The sequence below is a fragment of the Chiloscyllium plagiosum genome, chromosome 41 (assembly GCF_004010195.1).
Source record: "Chiloscyllium plagiosum isolate BGI_BamShark_2017 chromosome 41, ASM401019v2, whole genome shotgun sequence".
In the NCBI taxonomy this organism is placed as follows: Eukaryota; Metazoa; Chordata; class Chondrichthyes; order Orectolobiformes; family Hemiscylliidae; genus Chiloscyllium; species Chiloscyllium plagiosum.
In genome coordinates, this window is record NC_057750.1 from 15353208 (window position 1) to 15377175 (window position 23968).

The 23968-nt window shown below is 42.6% G+C and overlaps 1 protein-coding gene across 4 annotated transcripts in view; it reads right to left on the reverse strand.

Annotated features, from left to right (window-relative positions):
* The window catches only part of LOC122542881 (metastasis-associated protein MTA1-like), a 100640-nt gene that overhangs the window by 74126 nt on the left and 2546 nt on the right, over nucleotides 1-23968 (reverse strand). For all 4 annotated transcript variants that reach the window (XM_043681001.1, XM_043680999.1, XM_043681000.1 and 1 more), the window contains exon 2: nucleotides 1637-1704. In XM_043681001.1, coding sequence (XP_043536936.1) covers nucleotides 1637-1704 — 68 coding nt within the window. The remainder of the gene's footprint in view (nucleotides 1-1636; nucleotides 1705-23968) is intronic.

The following is a 23968-nucleotide window of genomic DNA, read 5'->3' on the forward strand; positions in this document are numbered from 1 at the left end:
CAAATTCACCCCATAGACTTATGTGCGTGCGCAAGAGAGAGAGAAAGCATGCAAGAGAGCGATCGCGCAAGACAGCGTGAGCGAACGAGATAGAGTGAGAGAGACGAGAGAGCGCGCGTGCGCACGCGGGCATGCTTGATAGCATTTGTGCACCTGTGTGATGGAGTATATGCTTGTGAGAGGGTGTGCGCATGGGTGAGAGTGTAGGGGGTGGGTGTGCGCGCGTGCCTGCGTGCCTGAGTGTGTGCGCGCATATGAGAGAGGGTCTGTGAGAGAGTGAGTATTTAAGTTTGTGTGTTTGGGTGCTTGTGATGACCCAAAGGCATGGTACTTTGGTGAAACAAAGCAGGTGCTATGACAACTGATGAATGGAAACCACGCAACAATCGCCAGCCAGCGATGTTCCCTCCCAGTCAGGGAACACTTCAGCGGTCAGGGACAACGGCCTCAGATCTTCGGGTGACCATCCTCCAAGGCGTACTACCGGATACGCAACAACACAGAGTTGCCAAGCAGAGACTGATAGCAAAGTTTGGCACCCATGAGGGTGTCCTCAACTGGGACCTTGGGTTCATGTCACACCTCGGGTGACCCCAATACACTATACACATACAGACACCCCCACCGTCTCATAGACATATACTCCATCACACACACTATCAAGCACGCGTGCGCACACACTCTCCCTGCCACACACACAAGTCCATGGAATGACATGCATTTGCAGAATTGTAATTGCAGATGCATTCTATTTTGTTCAAAAAGCACGCAATCTGTCGGTAGTCAATCCGTAACACTTTATAAATTCCTACTTTGGAAATAGAACCAGTCTGACTCAAGATTGGAATACAGACTCTGACCTCACATCTTTAATGCATTGTCTGAGCCAAGATGTCATCTTTTGTTATAAAACCTTAAGTTATCTCGGGAATGTGACTTGAAAAAAGTTCTGGGATTTACATATTAATGAATCGAAACCTGCAACCCAGTTTAAAAGGTGAAAGACTTAACAGCAAGCTAGGCTCGTTCAATATATCGCATCAGTTGTATGACACTACAATCTTCTGCAATAAATCATGTGTCCTATGATCCTGCTCCACCAGATATCTGACGAAGGAGCAGTGCTCTAAAAGCTTGTACTTCCAAATAAACCTGTTGGACTATTTATGGGTGGCACGGTGGCACAGTGGTTAGCACTGCTGCCTCACAGCGCCAGAGACCCAGGTTCAATTCCCGCCTCAGGCGACTGTGCAAACTCCACACAGTCATTCTCCCCGTGTTGGCGTGGGTTTCCTCCCACAGTCCAAAGATGTGCAGGTCAGGTGAATTGGCCATGCTAAATTGCCTGTAGTGTTAGGTGAAGGGGTAAATTTAGGGGTATGGGTGGGTTGCGCTTCGGCGAGTCGGTGTGGACGTGTTGGGCCGAAGGGCCTGTTTCCACACTAAGTAATCTGATCTAATCATTACCTGGTGTTGTGTGATTTCTAACTAAGAGGAGCAACTGAAACCAGTTCAGCAAGGTATTATCCTGAAGCATTCCCCACTTGCTGAATGACTTATTGCAAGCACACGGTCACTAGTTTCTCAGGTATTGGGCACCCTTCCATTTAAATAGTGGATTTTTACATTTGCGTACCTTATTTAGTTCCTCGATTCTTCGAATTAGAAAAGGGTTGCTTGATGAATTCTCAAAGTAGACATAATCTGGAATTAAGACAATAAGACTTTATTACCAAGTGTACAAACTCGTACATCTCCTTTTAATGGACTATTACAAGAATCACCCACAATTGAGCTGGTGTCATCATGCAATTTGTGATGAGCTCATCACAACTCAGACCAAATAATGTTACTTGCATCACAGCAAGATGCTTTTGGTAGGACAGCATTTAAACCAACATGTGGCAATTACACATATTGTACAGTGGTCTGAGAAGATCATCACTGCAGATTGCTCCATCATCACAGGCCGGCACGGCCAAAGGTATTTCATCCTAGTATGACAGCGCTCAAAATACTCTTTCCAGATTGAGCATCCAATAATGATAAAATGTATAAACATAAAAGTGATTTCACAGCTCAAGTTGATTCAGATTTTACACAGATATGATTACATCACTCTCAGTCCACAATTATTTCATTCAAATCATAACCAGCAGAATACAAAGAGATATTTTGTATTCATTCGTGGGAGGTGGATACCACGGGTTGGGCCAGCACGTAGTGCCCATCCCTTGTTGCCCTTTATAAGATGGTGGTATTCATCCTTTCACGCACCAGGGACTAATGTGCTTGGAAAACTATTGAAGAGTGAGAGAATGCAAGACAGGGTTTTATAGATACACTAAGCCAAAAGGCATCAGTTGCCAAGACTGAGAACAGGAAAATCTCCTTCAGAGCAAGCAAGTAGAGAAGCAAAGAAAATCATTCAAAATCAACTGCATGACGTGTGCAAATGTGCCTGAGATGGATGGCAGAGGACAGACTGATTGCCCTCCTCCATTCTGGTTTCTGGGTGAACACTTGGCTTTTCTGAATTTAACCACATTAACAAGTTAATAATGCCATGAGCAAGCAAAGAAACCTGTGGCCCTATCCACTGATTCAACTGCTGTGCATCACTAGAATCTATTCCTAATAGGACACAGCCCAGCTTCATACATTGGTGATACTCACATCATACTTGTTCCAAGTGAGATGACAGTATCTGGCTTCTACCAGCTACAAGGACAAGGTTAGCAGATATGGGGGGACACAATCTGAAAATTCTCCTCATTGCCACACACCATCCAGAACGTATCACCGTTCTTTCACTGTTAAAGTCAAAGCCTAGAACACGCTTCCCAACACCACTGTGGGCATCCTGACACCGTGTGGATTGCAGCTGTTCAAAACAGCAGCTCACCACTTTCTCGAGGGCAATTCAGGATGGCCAATAAATGCTGGCCTCTGCAGTAAAAACCACATCCCATGAAACAACGGAAAGAAAATGGAAAATAGCAAATCTTCATTATGCACGGGGGATAGGAAACAGACTTCCTGTAGATAACAAAAACGCAGATACTGCTCCCACGTAACTCTATGTACCCCAACAGACCACATGATCAGACCAGGTGAGTCAACTACAGTGTAAGAAAGAATGGGGTTTGGAGCCAACATCCTGAATACATGGAGCCATGGCTAGCAAATCCATGGCCAGAAAGTGACTAAGAACTGATCATTTTAAACATTACTCGTGCTCAGACTAAACATCTTAGCAATGCTGGAGGTGGAGTAGCTAAGGAGAGTCATAGAATTGTTGAGTTATAAGGGTCTACAGCACACAAACAAGCCCTTTGGACTGACTTGCTCATGCCACCCAGTTTTCACAATTAATCTCGTCCCATTTGCCTACGTTTAGTCCATATCCCTCCATACCTATCCCATCCATGTATTTGTCCAAACGTTTCTTAAAAATTGCACTCCCCTCCACAACTTCCTCTGGCAGCCTGTTCTGTGTGGAAAAAAAAAAGATTGTCCCTCTGGACCCTTTTGTATCCCTCCCCCTCACCTTAAACCTATGCCCTCTAGTTTTATTTACCATCGCTCTGGATCCTCTGGTATGCTCTCTGGAGAAGGCCAACTCAGGAGTTGCCATGCCTCTGGGTGGCAGAAGAGTCAACTGCTCAACTAAAACTGGACCAGATCATCCGTAACGCCACAAAAGAATTCCTCCACCTTCCACCTCAGACCGCTGATGGAGTCCTGTATATCAGCAACGGGAACGGCTGTCTAGGCACCCCAAAACTGGAGGTGCAAATTCCATCCGTGATTGTTCGCAAACGCAAGGCACTCGAGATGTCCAGTTATGTTATAATTCGGGCCTCCTTTCAATATAAAGGAGAATGCAATACAGACACCGTTGCAGGACTGCGTGAACGCAAAGTTCTTAAAGAAATTGAAGATTTCCTACTGAGCAGCCAAAACGGCGGCAAAGAGGAAATGGACCCGATGACCCACATCCAGGCCATCATGCCAGCACTTCAGTAGGCAGACGCTGGGCAACAGAAGGTGTGAGACGGCACTCGAGACCAATCTCACACATCTCAGGATGCTGTCCATTTGTCAAAAATGCTCAGATAAAATGCCATAAGATTGCTGACCAGCTGCAAAAATGTCAGTAAGTATGGCTGGACATCATAAGTGCAGCCCAGATTTGCAAAAGACGGCTCACTGTAGAAACCCAATCTTATATTCAAGAAAGATCAAAAGATTGTGGTAGTAGATGTCGCAGTGGAGTATGAGAATGACAGTAAAGCACTGGAAATGGCATGGCGTGAGAAAAGTAAAAAATGTAAACACCTTTTTGCCGAGATAAAGGAATTGATGAGGGGCTCGGAATCCAAGCACTTCGGCTTAGTGATGGGCGCACGAGGCAAATGGCTAGGCATGAATAAGATTCCATACCTTCACCCAAAAGACATCAAAACTCACATTAATATCAACACTCGAATTGTTACAACTCTTCAGTGATAAGTGAGCAAACTACTGTTAGCCAGCTCTGGCCGGAGACAAAGATCGCCCAACCCCCACCGAAAAAAAAAATAATAAAATTTAAAAAAAAACAGGGGCGCTGATCCACCCACACCATGATCAGTCTGACTACAGACTGATGGAGGACCAACAATACCCGAGCCTCATATAACATCAGTACCACTCCAGCCCTTGGCCTGTGGTGATGCTAGAGAGTCCAAAACATCAACAAGCGACGTAAAGTATCAAAAAAGGCACTCGTGAGTGTTTCAAAGTAGCTCGCGTTTGGTCAGGATTGAAGAGAAGACAATTTGGCAACCCCACTCAGGGACTCAAGTGTGGCATGATCTAGGAACTTACAACAGACACCTTCAGCATATCTTGGATTCAATCACTACTCTGAAATCCTTGGAACAAAATACTAATTAGTGGGCGGCACGGTGGCACAGTGGTTAGCACTGCTGCCTCACAGGGCCAGAGACCCGGGTTCAATTCCCGCCTCAGGCGACTGACTGTGTGGAGTTTGCACGTTCTCCCCGTGTCTGCGTGGGTTTCCTCCGGGTGCTCCGGTTTCCTCCCACAGTCCAAAGATGTGCAGGGTCAGGTGAATTGGCCATGCTAAATTACCCATAGTGTTAGGTAAGGGGTAAATGTAGGGGTATGGGTGGGTTGCGCTTCGGCGGGGCGGTGTGGACTTGATGGGCCGAAGGGCCTGTTTCCACACTGTAAGTAATCTAATCTAATCTAATCTAATCTAATCTAATCTAATCTAATCTAATCTAACTTACTTCAGTAACACAGCGTGCTGATCCTTGCCCCTGCGATTTTACACAGGGGCAAACCTTTATCGTTCAGCAAGAGTAAAGAACCTTTTTCAAGAACCACAGGAACTGTGAAGGGGATTAGCAAAAAATGATTCAGGCAAACTGTTTACTGTGCTGCGGAGTCCATAGAATTCGGGGTGGATAATTAAAAATAGAAGGAAAATCATGGGAAACTTTTCCAGTCAAGTTTTACAGACGCCAGTGCTGAACTGAGGTGTACAAAGTTAAAAATCACAACACCAGGTTACAGTCCAACAGGTGTATTTGGAAGCACTAGCTTTTGGAGCGCTGCTCCTTCATCAAGTGGTTGTGGAGAATAAGATTGTAAGAGACAGAATTTATAGCAAACGTTTACAGTGTGATGCAACTGAAATTATATATTGAAAAACACCTGGATTGTTTGTCCAGGTCTTTTTCAATATATAATTTCAGTTGCGTCACACTGTAAACTTGTACTATAAATTCTGTGTCTTACAATCTTATTTTCCAGTCAAAAGCAAATACAGTAAAAGATGTTCGGGGAAGTCTATAAACTGAGCTTAGGTGGATATGGTACTGAAGAGAATAGTTATCAAAGTTTCTGGTAGTATTTATACAACCGTGGAAACCTGGAAGAGGCAGAGGAAATAAGTGGTCATTTAACAAAGCCTGCAGTTTCTCTTTGATCTCTTGCATTCACCTCCTTTGTCAAAGGAGCTGCATTGGTCAGGTTTACTACTCAATAGTAATCTGCTTCCTGAAGCAGGGCGACAAACAGGATTCAGGAGGCCATTGAAGGACTGCAGATCATGTTTACCCCTTGGGCTCAATGCACAGGAGAACATCTGACATGAAATACAAATGTACATTGTAAATACAGTCAACAAAAATATGGAAACATCATCTTATTGCTCCCTTTCTTGTTATACACCAACCTATTCACATATAGAACTAGATTTTTGTTCCTTTAGCATAAAATCCATAACAGCGCAGGGAGTCCTTACACCCAAATGACTACAATGGCTCAAGGCAGCAGTTTACCACCACCTCCTGTAGGGCAATTAGGGATGGGCAATACTTTGCTAAGCTAGGGTCACCCACATCCATTCAGAGGAACCTTGCATTTTGTATCAAAAGGAACAATCTCGAGTGAACTTTGGCATGTTTTATAATTCAATTTTACAAATTTATGGATAAAGTACATATTCAGGATGAAGCAGTATCCTCCTCACCTTGGCTGAAACTGCCAAACTTAACCCCTACACGCCTTCCTTCCCCTGAATAAGTGCCAGTGAAGCAGAAATAGGATCACAGTCCTCACCTTGGAACTTTTGCACTTGTCACCAGGCTGCCCAGAGAGTTATTTTTAAAACATGCAAGCTCAAGAAAGCTAGCTGCTGCAGTGCGATTCACATAAATCCTTTCACAACAATGCAAAAGAAACAGCTACAAACAGGAGACCGAAGGCATTCCAAGGGTCTGCCTGTGCAGAGTGCACATTCACATTTGTACAGTCTCCTGCCACTTGTACTCAGAATGCTTCCTTAGCCGACCTCCAACTGCAAAACATTAAGCATGTTACAGCAAACCAACAGCTCCTGATAGCACTTTAGGCCATTTCACCAAGGAACAGATTAACTTCCTGCCAAACCATCAGCAGCATGGCAAGGGACGACGACAGGATAATCAAGGCACTTGGCTCTAACAGAAAAACAAGAGGATTTGAGCAATCAGAAAGGACTGTTCGAATCCAAAGCCATGCCCTAACAATCTTGGTTTTAATGCCTCCCCTTCCCCACAACTCACATTCAATACCTTCCTCTTCACAACATTCTCACTGCATCCCACTTCTTCCTAAAACCCACCCTTCTTTCAATTCCAGTAAGGGGTTCCTTTCAACCCCATGCACACTTCAGTATTTCTCATGGGTCTCCTCATCCATGACCATCAAATTCAAGTGAAGTGGTTTCATCAGACTGCTCCCTCACCCCCAAACCTGTCACAATTTAGCTCCATCAACAGTCAATTCCTGGCTAAGTCGTAAAAGCTTCAAAGCCTTCCTCCTTGTTGAAATTCTCAAAGTGGTTACTTGCCCAGTTGACATTTCATCCACCAATACAAAAAGTGCAAGCATCAGCCAGTAAGTAAGACCACGACTTTTATGGGTTACTATGGAAATTGGGAGAGGGGTGTGCAGCGGGACCTGGGTGCACCAGTTGCTGAAGGTAACCATTCAGGTGCAGCAGGTGGTAAAGGCGGCAAATGCCATGTTGGCTTTCGTTACAAGAGGCATCAAGTACAGGAGCAGGGATGTGTTGTTGCAGTTATACAGGGCCTTGGTGAGGCCATACCTGCAATATAGTGTGCAGTTTCAGTATTCTTTTCTGAGGAAAGGATGGTAATGCTCTCGAGGGAGTACAGCAAAGGTTTGCCAGACTGATTCTAGGGATGGTGGGACTGCTCTATTAGGAGAGATTGACTAGATCAGGATTGTTTTCACAATGTGGAGTTCAGACGAATGAGGGAGGGGATCTCATAGAAATTTAATATTCTAACAGACTAGATGCAGGGAGGATGTTTCCGATGGTGAGTGCGTCCAGAACCATAGTCTGAGGATTCAGGGTGGATCATTTAGGATGGAGATGAGAAGACATTTTTTCACCCATAGAATGGTGATCCTGTGGAATTCATTACCATGGGAAGTAGTTGATGCCAAAACATTGAATGTACTGAAGCGGTGGCTAGATAAAGCACTTCGGGCAAATGGGATCAAAGGTTACGGGGAGAAAGCAGGATTAGGCTACTGAGTTGGACAATCAGCCATGATGGTGATGAATGGCAGAGTAGGCTTGAAGGGCCTCCTCCTACCTTCTATGTTTCTTTGTAATAGACAGCTGAACATACAGCCCAGCAAGGCTCATTCGTCATGATCACAAAGACAGTCACCTCTTGGGACAGGTGAATACCAAGTGGTCGAAACAATGGTTTATGAAGGGGCCTAGAAAGCCAGTTATAAATGCATTGATAAATGTTTTATAGTCTAAAAGATTCATCATATATTGGGTTTAATTGCTTCCAAATAGTATGCTCAATGGTTGAAAGTTTGACTGCCATGAACCACCACAGCATAGTCCACAATCAGGATAAGGGTAACAAGCTCAGCTGCTTAATGTTATTGAATATGCACAAGAATTTGACAGCTCAAAAACTTCCATTTTGCTGAGTTCAACTTTATCACACACTATGGAAGGATTTGAACCCAGAACCCAGCTGGTAAAATACTGCACCACCAATACTTACTGAAGCAGAGAAGGTTAGTAGGAGAGTTAACAGAACTTTTTCCTCAATAGAAAAAGGATATCGACAGACCAATCAGGGACAACTGCCTCTACTTAGGGAATCAGGAATGATGAGTCATCACCTTAGAACAGCTGCTGACACCAAGAAAAACGTGACGCAAAACACCTTTGCTCAGATATACTAAAGTGCAGGCTACTGGGTGAGGTAGTGACCACTGCATCTTACGCAAGAGATTGGAATCAGCACATGGAACAGCAGGGTTAAAATCAGAAGGTACCACAGTCAGAGGAACTTTAAATTTGCAATTGCAAACAAGGTGTCACAGGTAGAATGGCGTAATTGAATCCCCATAACATTTGCTGTAAACATTTGGTCCTTAACCTGGAGGCTCTAAGTGCAACAGTATCTTCAAGGAGACAAACTTTATTCATTCATTCACAGGATGTGGCCATTGCTGACTCATCCACCCCTAACTCCCACTGACTGAGTAGCTTGAACAATACCACAAAGTCACATATTGGCGAGACCAAATAATGAAGGCAGAATTTCCTCCCTGTAGGGTATTAATTAACCAATTTTTTTTTTAAACAATACAGTAGTTACAAGGTCCCCATTACTGAGACTAGCTTTTTATTTTAGCTTTAATTGAAGTTAAATTCTTCATTGATGGAATTTGAACTCATGTCTTTGATCATTGGTCCAGGCCCCTGGATTAAAAAAAATCTAACAATATGACATAATGTTACCATTCCATTAAGGCACGTGTAGCAGAATTCAGCATTTATACCTAATATAGCCAAACATGCCAATATCATCTCTCCCATACATATCACTGATGCAAGAACATAATGAATTCTCAACCTCTTACTGCTTTATTTATCCATTCTTAGTTAGAGACAAAAAAACTGGAAACCAAAGTAGACAGGCAGGAGGCTTGAAGAGCACAGCAAGGCAAGCAGCATCAGGAGGTGGAGAGGTCCGACATTTCAGGTGTAAGACTTCTTCAGGAATGGGGGAGAGGATGGTAAGGGGGAGTCACACAAAAAGCCAGGGGTGGGGTGAGTGGAGAGACGGGCGGAGTGGTGGGGTGGTGATAGGTCTCCTGGTAGGTCGACAGGAGGAATGAATCCAGTTGGTAGCTGGAAGGAGGGGTCAGTTGGAGGGATGGAAGGAAGGAGGCAGGCTGGAAAGGGAATTTATTTATCCATTCGTTGGATATGGACATTGCTGGCTAACGTCCATCACACAGCTAAGAGTTAATCATAAAAAACATTAGTGAACCAGACCAGTTTTTACACAGTCAAAAAGAAACCATGCAACCCATTATTATGTTTTTTTTATTTTAGATTTTTTTAAATTCAAATTTTCCCATTTGCCATCATGGAATTTATGTTAGAAGATTAGCTGGGGATTCTGAATTAATCAGAGAATCCCTATAATGCGGATGTAGGCTATTCAGCTCATCGAGCCCACAACAACCTTCTGAAGAGCATTCCACCCAGACCCAACTCACTATCCTATTCCTTTGCCACGACTAATGCATCCAGCCTACACGTCCCTGGACACTATGGACAACTAAACCAGTCCCATCTGTGGATTGTTGGAGGAATCACAGACAGACAGTCACCCAAGGGTGAAATCGAATCTGGGTTCCTGGCGCTGTGAGGCAATAGTGCTAACCACTGAGTCACTATTGGTAACATTACCACAAGGACATCACCTCCACCTAACCTATGACCAGCAGCTTAACTGCAAATACATCTGACAAAGGTAGTACCAAAATAAACAAACTGAATGACACCCCATAGTGCATTGAAAATGAAGTATTTTTGAAAAACCTTTCACTTTTGTAATGTAGCAAATGCACTGGAGAGTGAAACATAGCAATAAGAGTGTCGTCCCATTTCCCATCAGTTGAAGTAAACACTCAAGACACAGTATGGCTCTACCTTCATCTTTATTCCGAGCCCTGGAGAAAGAATGATCACCCATGTACACAAGTTCTCAGTCTTCCCTCGAATAGCAGATTCTTAAGGAATTATGTAGTCTTTTACAGGGAGCAGCATTCAAATAAGGCAACATTTATATTGATTGGGTGACCTTTGCATCAACAGTAAAGATTAAGGCATCTGGCATTACACGATAGATGTTCCTCACCTCGTTAACCGGTATTATACAATGGATGTTCTTCACCTCGTTAAATGACCACTTTTGCCTCTAGCACTTCATTGTTTACTACAAGTTCTTATCTGGTCAAAGTCATGCAAGCTAAGCCTTGGTCATCAACCCTTAACTTAACTCTTTCCCTGCCTGCTCATACCTTATACACTTTCTCAAGACCAAACAATAATAATTAACAGGTAACCTAACAGAAGGACTGAGGAACAGATAATGGCCAGGAGACGAGCAGAACAACCCTGTTTTGCTTTACTGTGCCATGGGTTCTTTCACATTTACCAAATGGGGTGGCCAAGGCATTGATTTAATGTCTCATCTGAAGGACAGTACCGCAGTTCTGAAATTGATTTTGCTTAGGTGTTTATTCTTTGTAGGAGGACTTGAGGGGAGAACAGAATCAAGGTTGACAACTAGTGACAATAACAAATAGGGATTCTAAGGAGAAACAGAGCAACATGGAGGGAGCAGTTCAGAACATATGATGGGCAATACTGTTGGTGCACTGTCGTTGAGTGGCCCCACAGCCCTAGAGATGACATAGGAGGCGTCCACCAGACTCCTGCACCCTTGTTCATTGTGCCAGGCCTTTTTGCTTCCCACCTCAAATTTAATGAAACTGCTTCGACTATTCACTTGTCTTGTTCATGGCTTCTTTGTCTCATTCAACTATTGCATAACTTCACAATCTCGTGTTCACACCAAATCATATCACAACTCATTCTTAACCCATTTGCCTTGCAAAACCTCAAATTTAATGAAACTGCTTCGACTATTCACTTGTCTTGTTCATGGCTTCTTTGTCTCATTCAACTATTGCATAACTTCACAATCTCATGTTCACACCAAATCATATCACAGCTCATTCTTAACCCATTTGCCTTGCAAAGTCCATCTGACATATCTCCCCTACCACCATCTCAATCCTCCCGCTTGCAAAATCTCTCTGATCAAATAAAGAATTATGTCTGGAAAATGACCTTCTCCCCAGATACTACGCTCAGCCTGTTCAGGATGTGCAGCATCTTCAACACCATGACATGCCAGTATCACAGCAGGCAGTTGCCTATATCTTTTCAAGTCAAACCATGCTCTTTCCCATGAGGCCTTTTTTTAATCTTCAGTATATAAATCGGGGAGTTGCGTAAATATAGGAGGACCCCATGAGAAGTCCCCCAAAAGGTGTAAGTGGACCTCCAACATCAGACAGAGAGCTTCCAAAGCTCAGTGCATCAACACTGTCTGGGAAGAAATGAAGGCCATTCAGTTCAGGCAGCAGAAACAACTATTTTCATTTACCAAGAAACAGAGACTTGATACAAAGAGAAGTGCAATAAGATGATCTTGCAGAAGGCAAAGTCTGTTAATATCCTGGCAGGCAATGTTTTAGTCACGGCATTAAAACAATGAAACTCACATGCGCACGCTAACTACAGATTTAAGTGCAACTTGAAATGCAAAGACTGTAAAATTAGGTGAAGACAGACAAGACTGAGGAGGGAAAAGGCAGATTATGCAAGAGAGCTAGCTAGAAATATAAAAGAGTTGCTGTAGATATTCATAAAAGAAAAAAGTTAAAGTGAGCATTAATCCTACTGAAAGTGAATCTGTGGAATTAACAGAAAGTAAGCATATGACAGAGTAATTGAACGAATATTTCACATTGGCCTTCACAGTACAGTATACAAGTATCATTCTAGAAAAAAAAAATCAGAAATGGAAGGATGAGAGGAATTCAAGAAAATTATGATAAGATAAATGGTATTTAGTAAATTATTATCGAGCTGTGGGCTGACGAGTCTTAGGTCTTGATGGACTTCATTGCAGAATGTTAAAAGTGCCTATCAAGAGAATTTATACTTTGGCTTCCGTTTTACAGAACTCTGCAGATTTGGGGAAAGTTCCTTTTGATTGGAAATTAATGAATCAGTTTTTCAAAAATTGAGACAGAAAACAGGAAACTACAGGCCTAACATCTGTCATAGTGAAGATGTAGACTTTGAAGCTATTAAAGAGATCGTGACAGAGAAAAGTTTAAGTTAATCAGGCAGAAACAACATGGTTTTGTTAAAGGAAAATCATGCCTCACAAGTTTATTGGAGTTCTTTGACAAGTTAACACTTGTTCTGCATAAAGAGGAACTGGCAGATGTATGTAATTAGATTTCCAAAAAACATTTAATTAGGTACCAAATTAAAGTTTTGCAGAAAATTGTGGCATGGGGGGGAACGTATTGAGACCTTAAGACATGGAGGCAGAAATTAAGCCATTCAGCCCAGCGAATCTGCTCCACCATTCAATCATGGCTGATAGGTTTCTCAACCCCATTCTCCTGCTTTCTCCCTTTAACCCTTGACAATCAAGAACCTATCTATCTCAATCTTTGTGTTGCAATTAATTCCATAGATTCACCACTGTGGCTGAAGTTTCTCCTGATCTCAGTTCTAAAAGATCTTCCCTTTTCTTTAAGGCTGTGCCCTTGGGACATAGACTCTCCTACCAATGGAGGCATCTTCCCAATACCCACTCTATCCAAGCCAATCAGTATTCCTCAAGTTTCAATTAGGTCCGCCCACATCCTTCTAACCTCCATCGAGTATAGACCCAGAAACCTCAAACATTCCTCATATGTTAAGCTTTTCATTCCTGGGACCATTCTCATGAACCTCCTCTGAACACGCTTCAAGGCCAGCAAATCCTTCTTGAGACATGGGGCCCAAAATTGCACACAATACTCCAAACGTGGTCTGACCAGAGACTTATAGATCCTCAGAAGAACATCCCTGCTTTTGTATTCAAGTCCTCTCAAAATAGATGCCAACATTGCATCTGCCTTCCTAACCACTGACTCAACCTGCAAGTTTACCTTGAGAGAATGCTGGACTAGAAATCCAAAGGCTCTTTGCACTTCAGATTTCTGAATTTTCTGCCCATTTCAAAAATAGTCTATGCCCGCATTCTTCCTACCAAAGTACATGACCTCACTTTGCAATGTTGTACTCCACCTGCCACTTCTTTGCCCACTCTCCTAACCTGCCCAAATCCTTCTGCAGCCTTCCCCACCTCCTCAATGTACCTGTCCCTCTACCTATCTTTGGATCATCTACAAACTTCGTCAGAATGCCCTCAGTTCCTTCATCTAGATCGTTAATGTATAAAGTAAAAGGTTGTGGACCCAACAGAGCCTTGTGGAACAATACTTGTCACTGGTTGCCATCCCGAGGAAGACCCTTTTATCCCCACTCTCTGCTTTCTGCCAGACAACCAAGCTTCTCATATACCCATCCAGATGCCTTTTAAATGTTGCAATTGTACTAGTCTTCACCACTTCCTCTGGCAGTTCATTCCACATATGCATCGCCCTCTGCGTGAAAAAGTTGCCCCTTAGGTCTCTTTTATATCTTTCCCCTCTCACCCTAAACCTATGCCCTATAGTTCTGGACTCCTCCACCCCAGGGAAAAGACCCTAACCAATGTCCTGTACAGCTGCAACATGACCTCCCGACTCCTGTACTCAATACTCTGACCAATAAAGGAAAGCGTACCAAACTCCTTCTTCACTATCCTATCTACCTACGACTCCACATTCAAGGAGCCATGAACCTGCACTCCAAGGTCTCTTTGTTCAGCAACACTCCCTAGGACCTTACCATTAAGCGTATAAGTCCTGCTAAGATTTGCTTTCCCAAAATGCAGCACCCCGCATTTATCGAAATTAAACTCCAATTGCCACTTCTCAGCCCATTGACCCATCTGATCCAGATACCATTGCAATCCGAGGTAACCTTCTTTGCTGTCCACTACTCCTCCAATTTTGGTGTCATCTACATACTTACTAACTATACATCACTTCACCCTAGCTTGTAATTACTGTTTGGAGGCCTTCTACATAACTCAAACTACAGACTTTTAACCATTGCAGTTCCTCAACTCTACCCACACAGATTGTACATCATCTGACCCTACTTTGTTTCTTACTACTGACTGAATTTCATTTCTTGCCAGTAAAGCAATCCTACCCCACTCTGCCCAACTGCCTATCTTTTCGATAGGATATGTATCCTTGCATATGCAGCTCCCAGAGCTGACCATCTTGCAGCCACTCTGATGCCCACCATGTCATATCTGCCAATTTCGATCTATGCCACAAGCTCATTTACCTTATTCTTTATACTGCATGCATTCAGATAGAACACCTTCAGTCTTGGCATGGATATAATATTGGCGAGCTAACAGGAAGCAAAGTAGAAGGTGGTCATTTTCTGTTGGCAATAAAAGTACTAGTGGTAAGTACTAGTGGTAAGTACTAGGGCCTTCACATTTTACAATGTATATAAAATGACATACGTGAAGGGAGTAATGTATGGTTGCTAAATTTGCCAATGACACAAAGATAGGCAGGAAAGAAAGCGGTGAAGAGGACATGAGATGGCTTCAAAGGCGTATAGATAGGTTAATGACATGAATAAAGGTCTGGCAAATCAAACACAATCTGCGTAAATGTGGAAGATCCATGATGACAAAGGCGTATGGTGAGAAATAAGATGGACGAGACGCAGAGGTGTCGGTATATGCGAGCAATTCAAAAAGTAAATGTACCATTGCTTAAATTTGTTATTAGTTAAGAAACACTGATGATTTAGCAGCAGAGGATAAAGGAGAAGAGTAACAAGAGTGATGTGTCAGTGGGTGAAAACATGTTCAGTGGTATACAAAAGCACCTCTGGACACAAGAGATCATTGCTTATTCAAAAATCTTCTCAAAGGGTTGTAAGCAATTGGAATTTTCCTTCAAAAGTTAGAAACAGAGTATTTGACCATTTTTAAGTAAAGACAGATGAACTTTTGATAAGGAAGGGGAGGGGGGGGTGAAAGGTTGTGTGTCAGTGGGAATATGGAGTCAGATCAACCATTAATTTACTGAATGACAACTTGGGTTTGAGGCGCTGAGCGGCCTACTTCTGCTGCAAATTCAAATGTTGGGAATGGGGAAGTGCAGCCATGAATTACCACTAGCGCATTGAAAGCCAGTGTGTTTTAGAGAGCAAAACTAGTCTCAGGAGAAAGGTTCAATATATTAGCTTACAGGTGGGGACGAAAAGAAGAATGTCAGCTGCCATTGCTACTGCTGCTGGACAATGCATGCAAGGGAATATTCAACAGGGGCAAAACTGGACTAAGCTATAATATCAATCAAATTTCCTGCTTTCAATTTCACTTAGCTCACATAAAGAGCAGGTTTTTGGTAAAATAGCAGAGGACAGGCAATTCAGATGGGCTGCAGCACAACAGAAGAAAATCTTTTCCACTGTCCTGTGGGGGAGGAGGAAACCTTCCTTCCAATTTTGGACTTGTTGGTCCTGAAGTGCCTAAACCGACCAACGCTGGATCAGCACAGCCTGCCACAGGTAGAGACAACACTGGGCATTTGCTGAAGTGGGGAGTGGAGCAACTTTTTGTTTTAAAGCACAGAAAATGGTTGTTATATAGAATGAACTAGAACGTGGTGGAAGCAGGTACAGTTATAACATTTAAAAGACATTTTAATAAGTTCCAAAAGGTTTGGAGGGATATGGGCCAAGTTCAGGTGAGTCAAGCGAGTTTAGTTTGGGAACATGTTGTATGACTCTATGGCATGATCAGATTTTCACACAATCCCTGAATTGGTGGTGCTTGGCTTTCACTTGAGCCTGACAGAGAAATGGAATTCTGGTTACCTTGGGCTAGGTTTCCTCTAACGTTGCCAGACCTCCAAGATCGGTCTGTAGCAGCAACTTCCGGGTTCTACAAGTCATTGCATCCACATGCTGGTCAGCATGCACAGACACTCAGTGGCTGCACAGCAGTACAGCAGAAAAAGGAAACATTTTTTCTTTATGATACTTCTGAAGCAAACTGTTCAGGGAGATTATTACACACCTCAGCAGGAGAGTTTGAATCCAGGTTGCCTGGCTCAGAGGTTGGGACACTCCCATGCACCACAGAGCCCCTGAGTATTGATTTTGGGTTCAAGATTCCCATAAATCTATGCGGATATCGCTTTTCTTTTTTAAAAACGGGAGGTGATTGTTGGAGGCCCATGATCAGGATGATAGAGAGTATGCTCCTGAGAAGCAAATGAGAGATCTATTGAACTAGATTACCTTGGAATCAAGAGCTGTTAGTCCCAGACCAGAAGTGTTGGGATAAAACCCTGAAAAGGTTACTGAAAGTGGAGTGCAGTGAAGCTCAGGTGCATGGCAGCTCCAGGAAGAAGCTACTGCAGTTCCAATCTCCAAGCTGAAATCAGAAGTGACTTGAACCTGAGTTAGGTACAGGGACTCTGGTGAGAGTATTATACAAATGGTATTTAGCTAACAAAAAACAGCATTTTTGTTTCTTCCTGATTTATAAAGTAGTAATATTTTGGGATTAAATGGTTTAAAATATTTGACCTTGTATTTTAAGTAATTTGGACTATTTAATTTTATCTTTGCTGTTTTTAATAACTTCCACTTTACTGTTAAAGCAAAACCTGCAGCATTGGGTGCTTACGTTTCAGCAATAGACCACTTCATTAAAACCAAAACAAATGAAATATGGTCTATCCATACAGGTTCCAGACTAGAATCTGACTTGTCTGGCAATAACATCAGCTGGCATCAGAGATTGCATATATGACAACAATTCAAAAAGTAATTCATTGGCTAGGAAAGATTGTGGACATCCTGAAGGATGAGAAAAACAAGATACAAATGTCAATCTTGAACTGTCAGAACTTCAAGATCGGATTTCAGAAATACCACTTTATATCGCATCTTCAGTGTAGGGACATCTGACCATTATGGGACAGACAAAAGACAATGTGTTGGCTTGAGTGGCAGTGCATCTCAGTACAAATAACATCCACTGCCATGTCCATGAACGTATCCATGCCAGTTCAATACCGTAATTGCCACAAGTTACTGAAGAATATTATCCAGGATGTAATGACAGTGCACAACTTCTTGGAGCACAATAAAACATGCACTTATCAAACATCACAAATCCCTCGTCAACTTGAATGAACAAACATGGCATAACTTTTAAGCCTATTACATTGCCAAGCAACACCAATTAAAAATCGCGTCCAACAAACAAGAGAAATTACAATCCACTCTCAAGTAGGCTCACCACATAACTAAATTCTCTGGTTGTTTTCAGTTTCAATTACATTACAAATTATTTGATTGGGAAATGTATGCAAATTGCAATCAAGTCCAATATCGTCTCAAGAAGTCATTCCATTTACCCATCAGATCCCCCAAACCCTCCTTATTCCATTCTAAGAAACTCTGATAACATACTCCACAAAACCTAGTGAAGAAATTACTCCCATTTCCCTTAATACTCTGAAACTGCATATTTTTAAAATTCCTCCTCTCCCCCCTGTATAAAAGCCCTATACTAAAGCGAACAATTTAAATTGGATTAGGCTTAATGGACCCAATGGCCCTGACAACCCGAACTGGATTGAATTTGCCTGCTGCAAAGATGAAAAGCATTATGTAGGGACACAGTGTGATTGCTGCAGATTGTGTGTCACTATTTCAGAACCCAAACCTTCTCAATATATTGTCACAGCTCACTATCACGTTGTTGCTGCAACAAACGTATTACCACAAGTTGTCACAAGACTCTGACTGAAGTCAACTCTATCCAGCGAGCAGTATTGTTTAAAAGGACCTGTTCCCATTCCCAAAGTCAGCAGTATATGCTGAAGACTAGCACCTCTCACCACAAATTCTAACAAATTGCCATGAACATCTGGACTTGATACTGGCCAATCTCCGCCTGTCAACACATACCTACCTCCAGCTTAGATCCTATCAACCTGCCCAGGAACTACGAAATCTAACTTGAAGGCAAACTCAGCTCCCACACATTCCTAATTACAAAACATTACTTTCTTCCATTACCTTCTTTTTGCCATTATGTCAGTCTATTTCCACCCAGTCCTGTTTGACATCTACTCTTCCTCTCTTTAAAGAGAAACATCCTGCGTACGAGCAGCAACGTAAAAAGGCAACTTTTGTATTGTTCCAGATCAGAAAGGGTGAGCACTCAGCATTTGAAACTTACAACAGCTTCAGCAAACAGCTGTGCTAAAAATACAAAGAGCGACTGGATCAGTACTAGAAACTGACAAGAGCCATTGAACCAAACTTAGTGATTACTGCACTTCACATACTACCGACAATGAGAGATCGGATGGTGAAAGAATCACACTATCCTTGAAGTGACAAATACATTCCAGAAAACTAGCACACAATACCATCGCTTTGGCACTTGCTCCAGCAACTGCCCAAAGCTGGGAGTATTTGATGCAGTTCTCAGTTGTTCTGCAATCTATCACTCCATCAGTGAATTAGTTCAGTGTGTTTCTGCAAATCCGAGTTGAGATTGCTGCGTTATGCAGGTAATCACACAAATCTAATGCAGACACTTGGCAGCTTCTTGGAATGTTGGATACACTTTCCCCAATATCTCCAAATCCTCACTCAGCCTCCAGAAAAAAAAGCAAACATTGGTCTCTGTTTGAGCCCATTGTGTTGCTAAGCTAAACACCAACAAACAAGAGAAATTACAATTTACTCCAGTGAGTGGTCCTTCAAGCCTATGACATACTTCTCACAAAAGACTGCACTTAATCAACGGCAATTCGGCTCATTGTTCTTCCTTATGATCACTGAGCCGATCAGAGGCCAGTGCCTTATTGTCAAGCTCCCAACCTACAGCCTCCGGTTCAGCAGCCCAGTTAATACTTGCAACCTATTTATAGGAGCTTTAATGCAAGTCAATCAACCTCCGCAAGCCTCTTTGTTCATGCAAGTAAGTCCAAATGCATCTTGGGTTTAAACTGGGTTAAACTTATAGCACCACCAGTGATTACGACCAACTGTGGCTTAGTGAATACTACATGGTTGATTTGTATTTGTGACCTCATTCGAGTTTGGGCAGAATCAAGGCAGTTTATCTCATGTCCATGCTCTTAAATTAGCCCGATCTCAGACTGAAAATCTCTCAATTTCTCCCTTTTCTGTGATGGTTACAATTTGAAGGATTGCCATGCAGTTAAAAACTTGAGAATTCAGTCCAAACTACTTTACAAATAATTTGACTGTGAAATAAAGACTGGTACCAAAATCAAGTCATTGGCTGAATTGCATTTTATAGTATTTTTCAATGCAAAGTTCTTGATATAAACCAGATCTGAAGCTACAAAAATGAGGCACTCAAATTCTAAAGTGTTCTAAAAGTTCCCAGACAAAACTCTGGAACTTTATAACTAGTTTGCATTTATCCCCAGTGAGCATGTCTACCATACTGAAGTTGACATTGATTGTAGATATTCACCTATTCTCAAAAAATGTGGTTACCTCCCACTCTTAAGAGCACAAACATAAATTGAGGAAACAGCTGCAACACTGAAGGAGGCTAACCAGCTACACATCAATTTTCACTAGTTGATACCTTTCACTCTGGAGTTCTACAATTTTTATTATTTCCAGAGACTTAACCAAGTCCTTTGGAACACCTGATTAAATTTGTCAACACCACATTATCAGGCAGTGCATTCTGAATCACAACCACTCAGAAAAAAAACTCTTGTGCCTATGTTTTCTTCACCCATCACCTTAAATGACCTTAGGTCTCAACCCTTGCACCAAAAAGGCGGGACTTCTCCCTCCACACCATGTCTTGACCCCTCAAGATCTCAAAGAAACTTCTCAAATTTAAAGTTTTGATGAAATTGGTAGCTTGGGAGCCGGTTGGATTCGTTGTTGATCTGTTGGCCAAGCTGTCGGCTTGTTAGCAAACATTTTGTCCCTTTTCTCGATGATATCATCAGTGCTGCGTCGCCTCCTGTGAAGCACTGCTGTACTGCTCCACTTTGAATTGGTATGATTTTGTTTCAACTGTTTCTTGTTGGCGCTGGTTCCGATTTTCCATTGCAGTGCTTTGTACTTTGGGGCCAGGTCAACATGTTTATTGATGGAGTCCGAGCAGGAGTACCGTGCTTCCAGAAATTCCCTTGCTCTTCTTCATTTGGCTTGTCCTAGTATCATTGTGTTGTCCCAAACTCGCACTTCTTGTTGTCCACATGTATACCAGGGAGAGTTGGTCACGTTGCTTGGTTGCTAGTTGGTGTTCATGGATGCAGGTCAGGAGTTGTCTGCCTGTTTGTCTGATATTGTGCTTAGTGTAGTCGCTACATGGATTTTGTAAATTACATTTGTCCTGCAAGTAGTGGGTATCGGCTCCTTTATATTAGTTAGACACTGTCTGAGAGTGGTTGCAGGTTTGTGTTGTCAAGATCCCTAGTGGTCAGACCAGTCTGGTTGTCAGTTCCGAAATGTTTTTAATGTATGGGAGAGTAGCCAGTGCATTGGCAGGTGTCTTCTCTTCTTGGTGTTGCTTGTCTGCCAGGTATCTGCGGACAAAGCTGTGGGGACATCCATTTTTGGCCAAGGACCAGATAGCTACTACATGCAGGACAAATGTAAATTTACAAAATCCCACACAACGACTGCACTAAGCGGGACAGACAGAACTTGTGCCCATGACTACCAACTAGCAACCAAATAACATGACCAACTGTCCCTCGTACCCAACACGCTCAACAAGAACATGAGAGAGACTGGGACAACACAACCATCTTAGGACAGGCCAACAAAGAACAGCAAGGGAATTCCTGGAAGCAGGGTACTCACCCTCGGACTCCATCAACAAACACATTGACCTGGACCCAATATACAAACCGCTGCAATGGAAACCCAGAACCAATCACAAACAGCTCAAACAGAACTAAATTGAAAGCAGAACAGTACAGCAGTGTTTCACAGGAGGCAACACAGCACTGATGAGGTCATCTAGGAAGGGGATGAAACGTCTGCCAACAAGCCTACCAGCTCGGCAAACACACCAGCAACAAATCCAACATGGACTCTTCAGTCCAACTTGCCCATGGCTACCGGATATCCTAAATAAATCTAGTCCCATTTGCCAGCATTTGGCACAAATTCCTCTAAGCCCTTCCTATTCATGTACCCATCCAGATGCCTTTTAAAAGTTGTAATTTTACATGGCTCCACCACATCCTTTGGCAGCTCATTCCATGCTCGCACCTCCTCTGTGGGAAAAAGTTAAACCGCTGGTCCTTTTTTGAGTCAAACGATCGGTTTCGGTGCTGTACAACTCTGACTCTATAAAAGCCGTGATCCTGGTCCTGATCTTCAGGCAATACCACCATATATCATCCTCCAGGCTGAAAAAAAACCCACTCACTGTTTCCTGTCACTCAGTGAACCTCTATTAATGCTGCTATAGTCACTTTATCCAGGTTGACAAGTTGTGTGGCACTTTAACCAACCACACATATTGCACAAACTGCATTATCCTCAACAACTCTAATTACCTCAAAAAAAAAACTAAATCATGTTAGTAAAACATAATTTGCCTTTGGCTAATTATAACTTAACTTAAACTTCATTTTCAAAGTGGACCATTAACTTGGTCCCAAGTTATCGTTTTGAAAAGCATTTTTCTATCCAAAGCATTGCTACACTTCACCCAGACATGCTACTGTGACAGTCAGTCTTTGGGACTCTCTCCTCAAAGAATAGTGGAAGCAGGGTGCTTGAATATTTTGAAGGCAGAGGTAGATAGACTTTTAACAAACAAAGGGCGAAAGGTTAATGGGGAATGCATAAGGCAGGTTGCTTCCTCCTGCTACAAATCTATTTGCTCCCATGGAGGGTTGAGAAAGCTAGTGATGAGGTGGCATGTGTGTCATCAATGCACAGTTGGAATTTAAAGCTGTTTCCCAGGTAAGGTCACCAAAGGGCAGCAACAGATGAGAAACTGAAAGGGACCAAGGATCAGTCCTCGAGAGGCTCCACAAAATACCTGCGTGGGAACAGAAAGAGAACTCATTGAAGAAGATCCTATGCAGACAATCAGATAAAAATTGAAGTCAGGTGATAGTAGTCCCACCCAGCTGGCCATGGGGCAAGGTGGTGATGTGATCAATTATCTCAAGAGGCTACTGACAGGTCGAGAATGGAGAAACGTTTGAGGGGTACTTTACAATCGTCTGTCACTCATGGTACATCTGGTTTCGATGAGGGACCGCAGCACTGATAAAGAAAAAAAAACAAAGCAAGTTCAAACATGGGATTGCAATTATAAAATGGAGGTGGACTCCAGCAGTGTTGCTCACTGAAACATCAGAATTGAGCTGCTGGAATCTACATGGAGCTCAGAATTAGAGAATGACTATTGGTATCAATCTATCTTTCAGTGACACTTACTGGAATATTGGACACAGTACATTGGACAAGAAAGGTCTACTTGCTGATGTTAGTACGAGAGTCAGAAGAGAGAAGCAAGCATTTGACAGGATTAGAAGTATTAAAAGTCAGCACTGAATTCTTGTATATCTGGGTTTACTTTTTAAACAATAGATAATCTCAGTCAAATATACAAAAAATTCTGCAAAGATTTGTAGCTCAGGTTGAGGTTTTGGATGTAGGTTTGCTCGCTGAGTTGGAAGATTCATTTTCAGACGTTTTGACACCACACTAGGTAACATCAACAGTGAGCCACCGGAAGAAGCACTGGTGGTATGGCCCGTTTTCTATTCGTATGTTTGGGATGTCCTAGGATGGATGTGTTGTCCCAGTTGAAGTGGTGTCCTTCCTTTTCTGCATGTAAGCATACTAGTGAGAGTGGGTCATATCTTTTTGTGGCTAGTTGATGTTCATGTATCCTGGTGGCTAGTTTTCAGCCTGTTTGTCCAATGTAGTGTTTGTTACAGTTCTTGCAAGCCCTTTTGTAATTGTACCATCCATCCTAGGACAAGCCAAAGAGAGAATTCCTAGAAGCTTGGCATTCCAACTAGAACTCTATTAACAAACACATTGACTTGGATCCCATTTACCACCCCCTGAGAAAAAGAACAGGAAATTACATGACCACAGGAAATGACATCACCAACTCAAGGAAACTCAAACATATAAAAAGGCAGGCAGGCTACACCACCAGTGCTTCATTCGGATGCTCACTAAAGATGTTTTCCAGTATGGAGGTGGATCGTCTGAAAATGAACTTTCCAGCTCAGCAAACAAACCTACTTCCAGAAGGGGAAGGCCATTTAG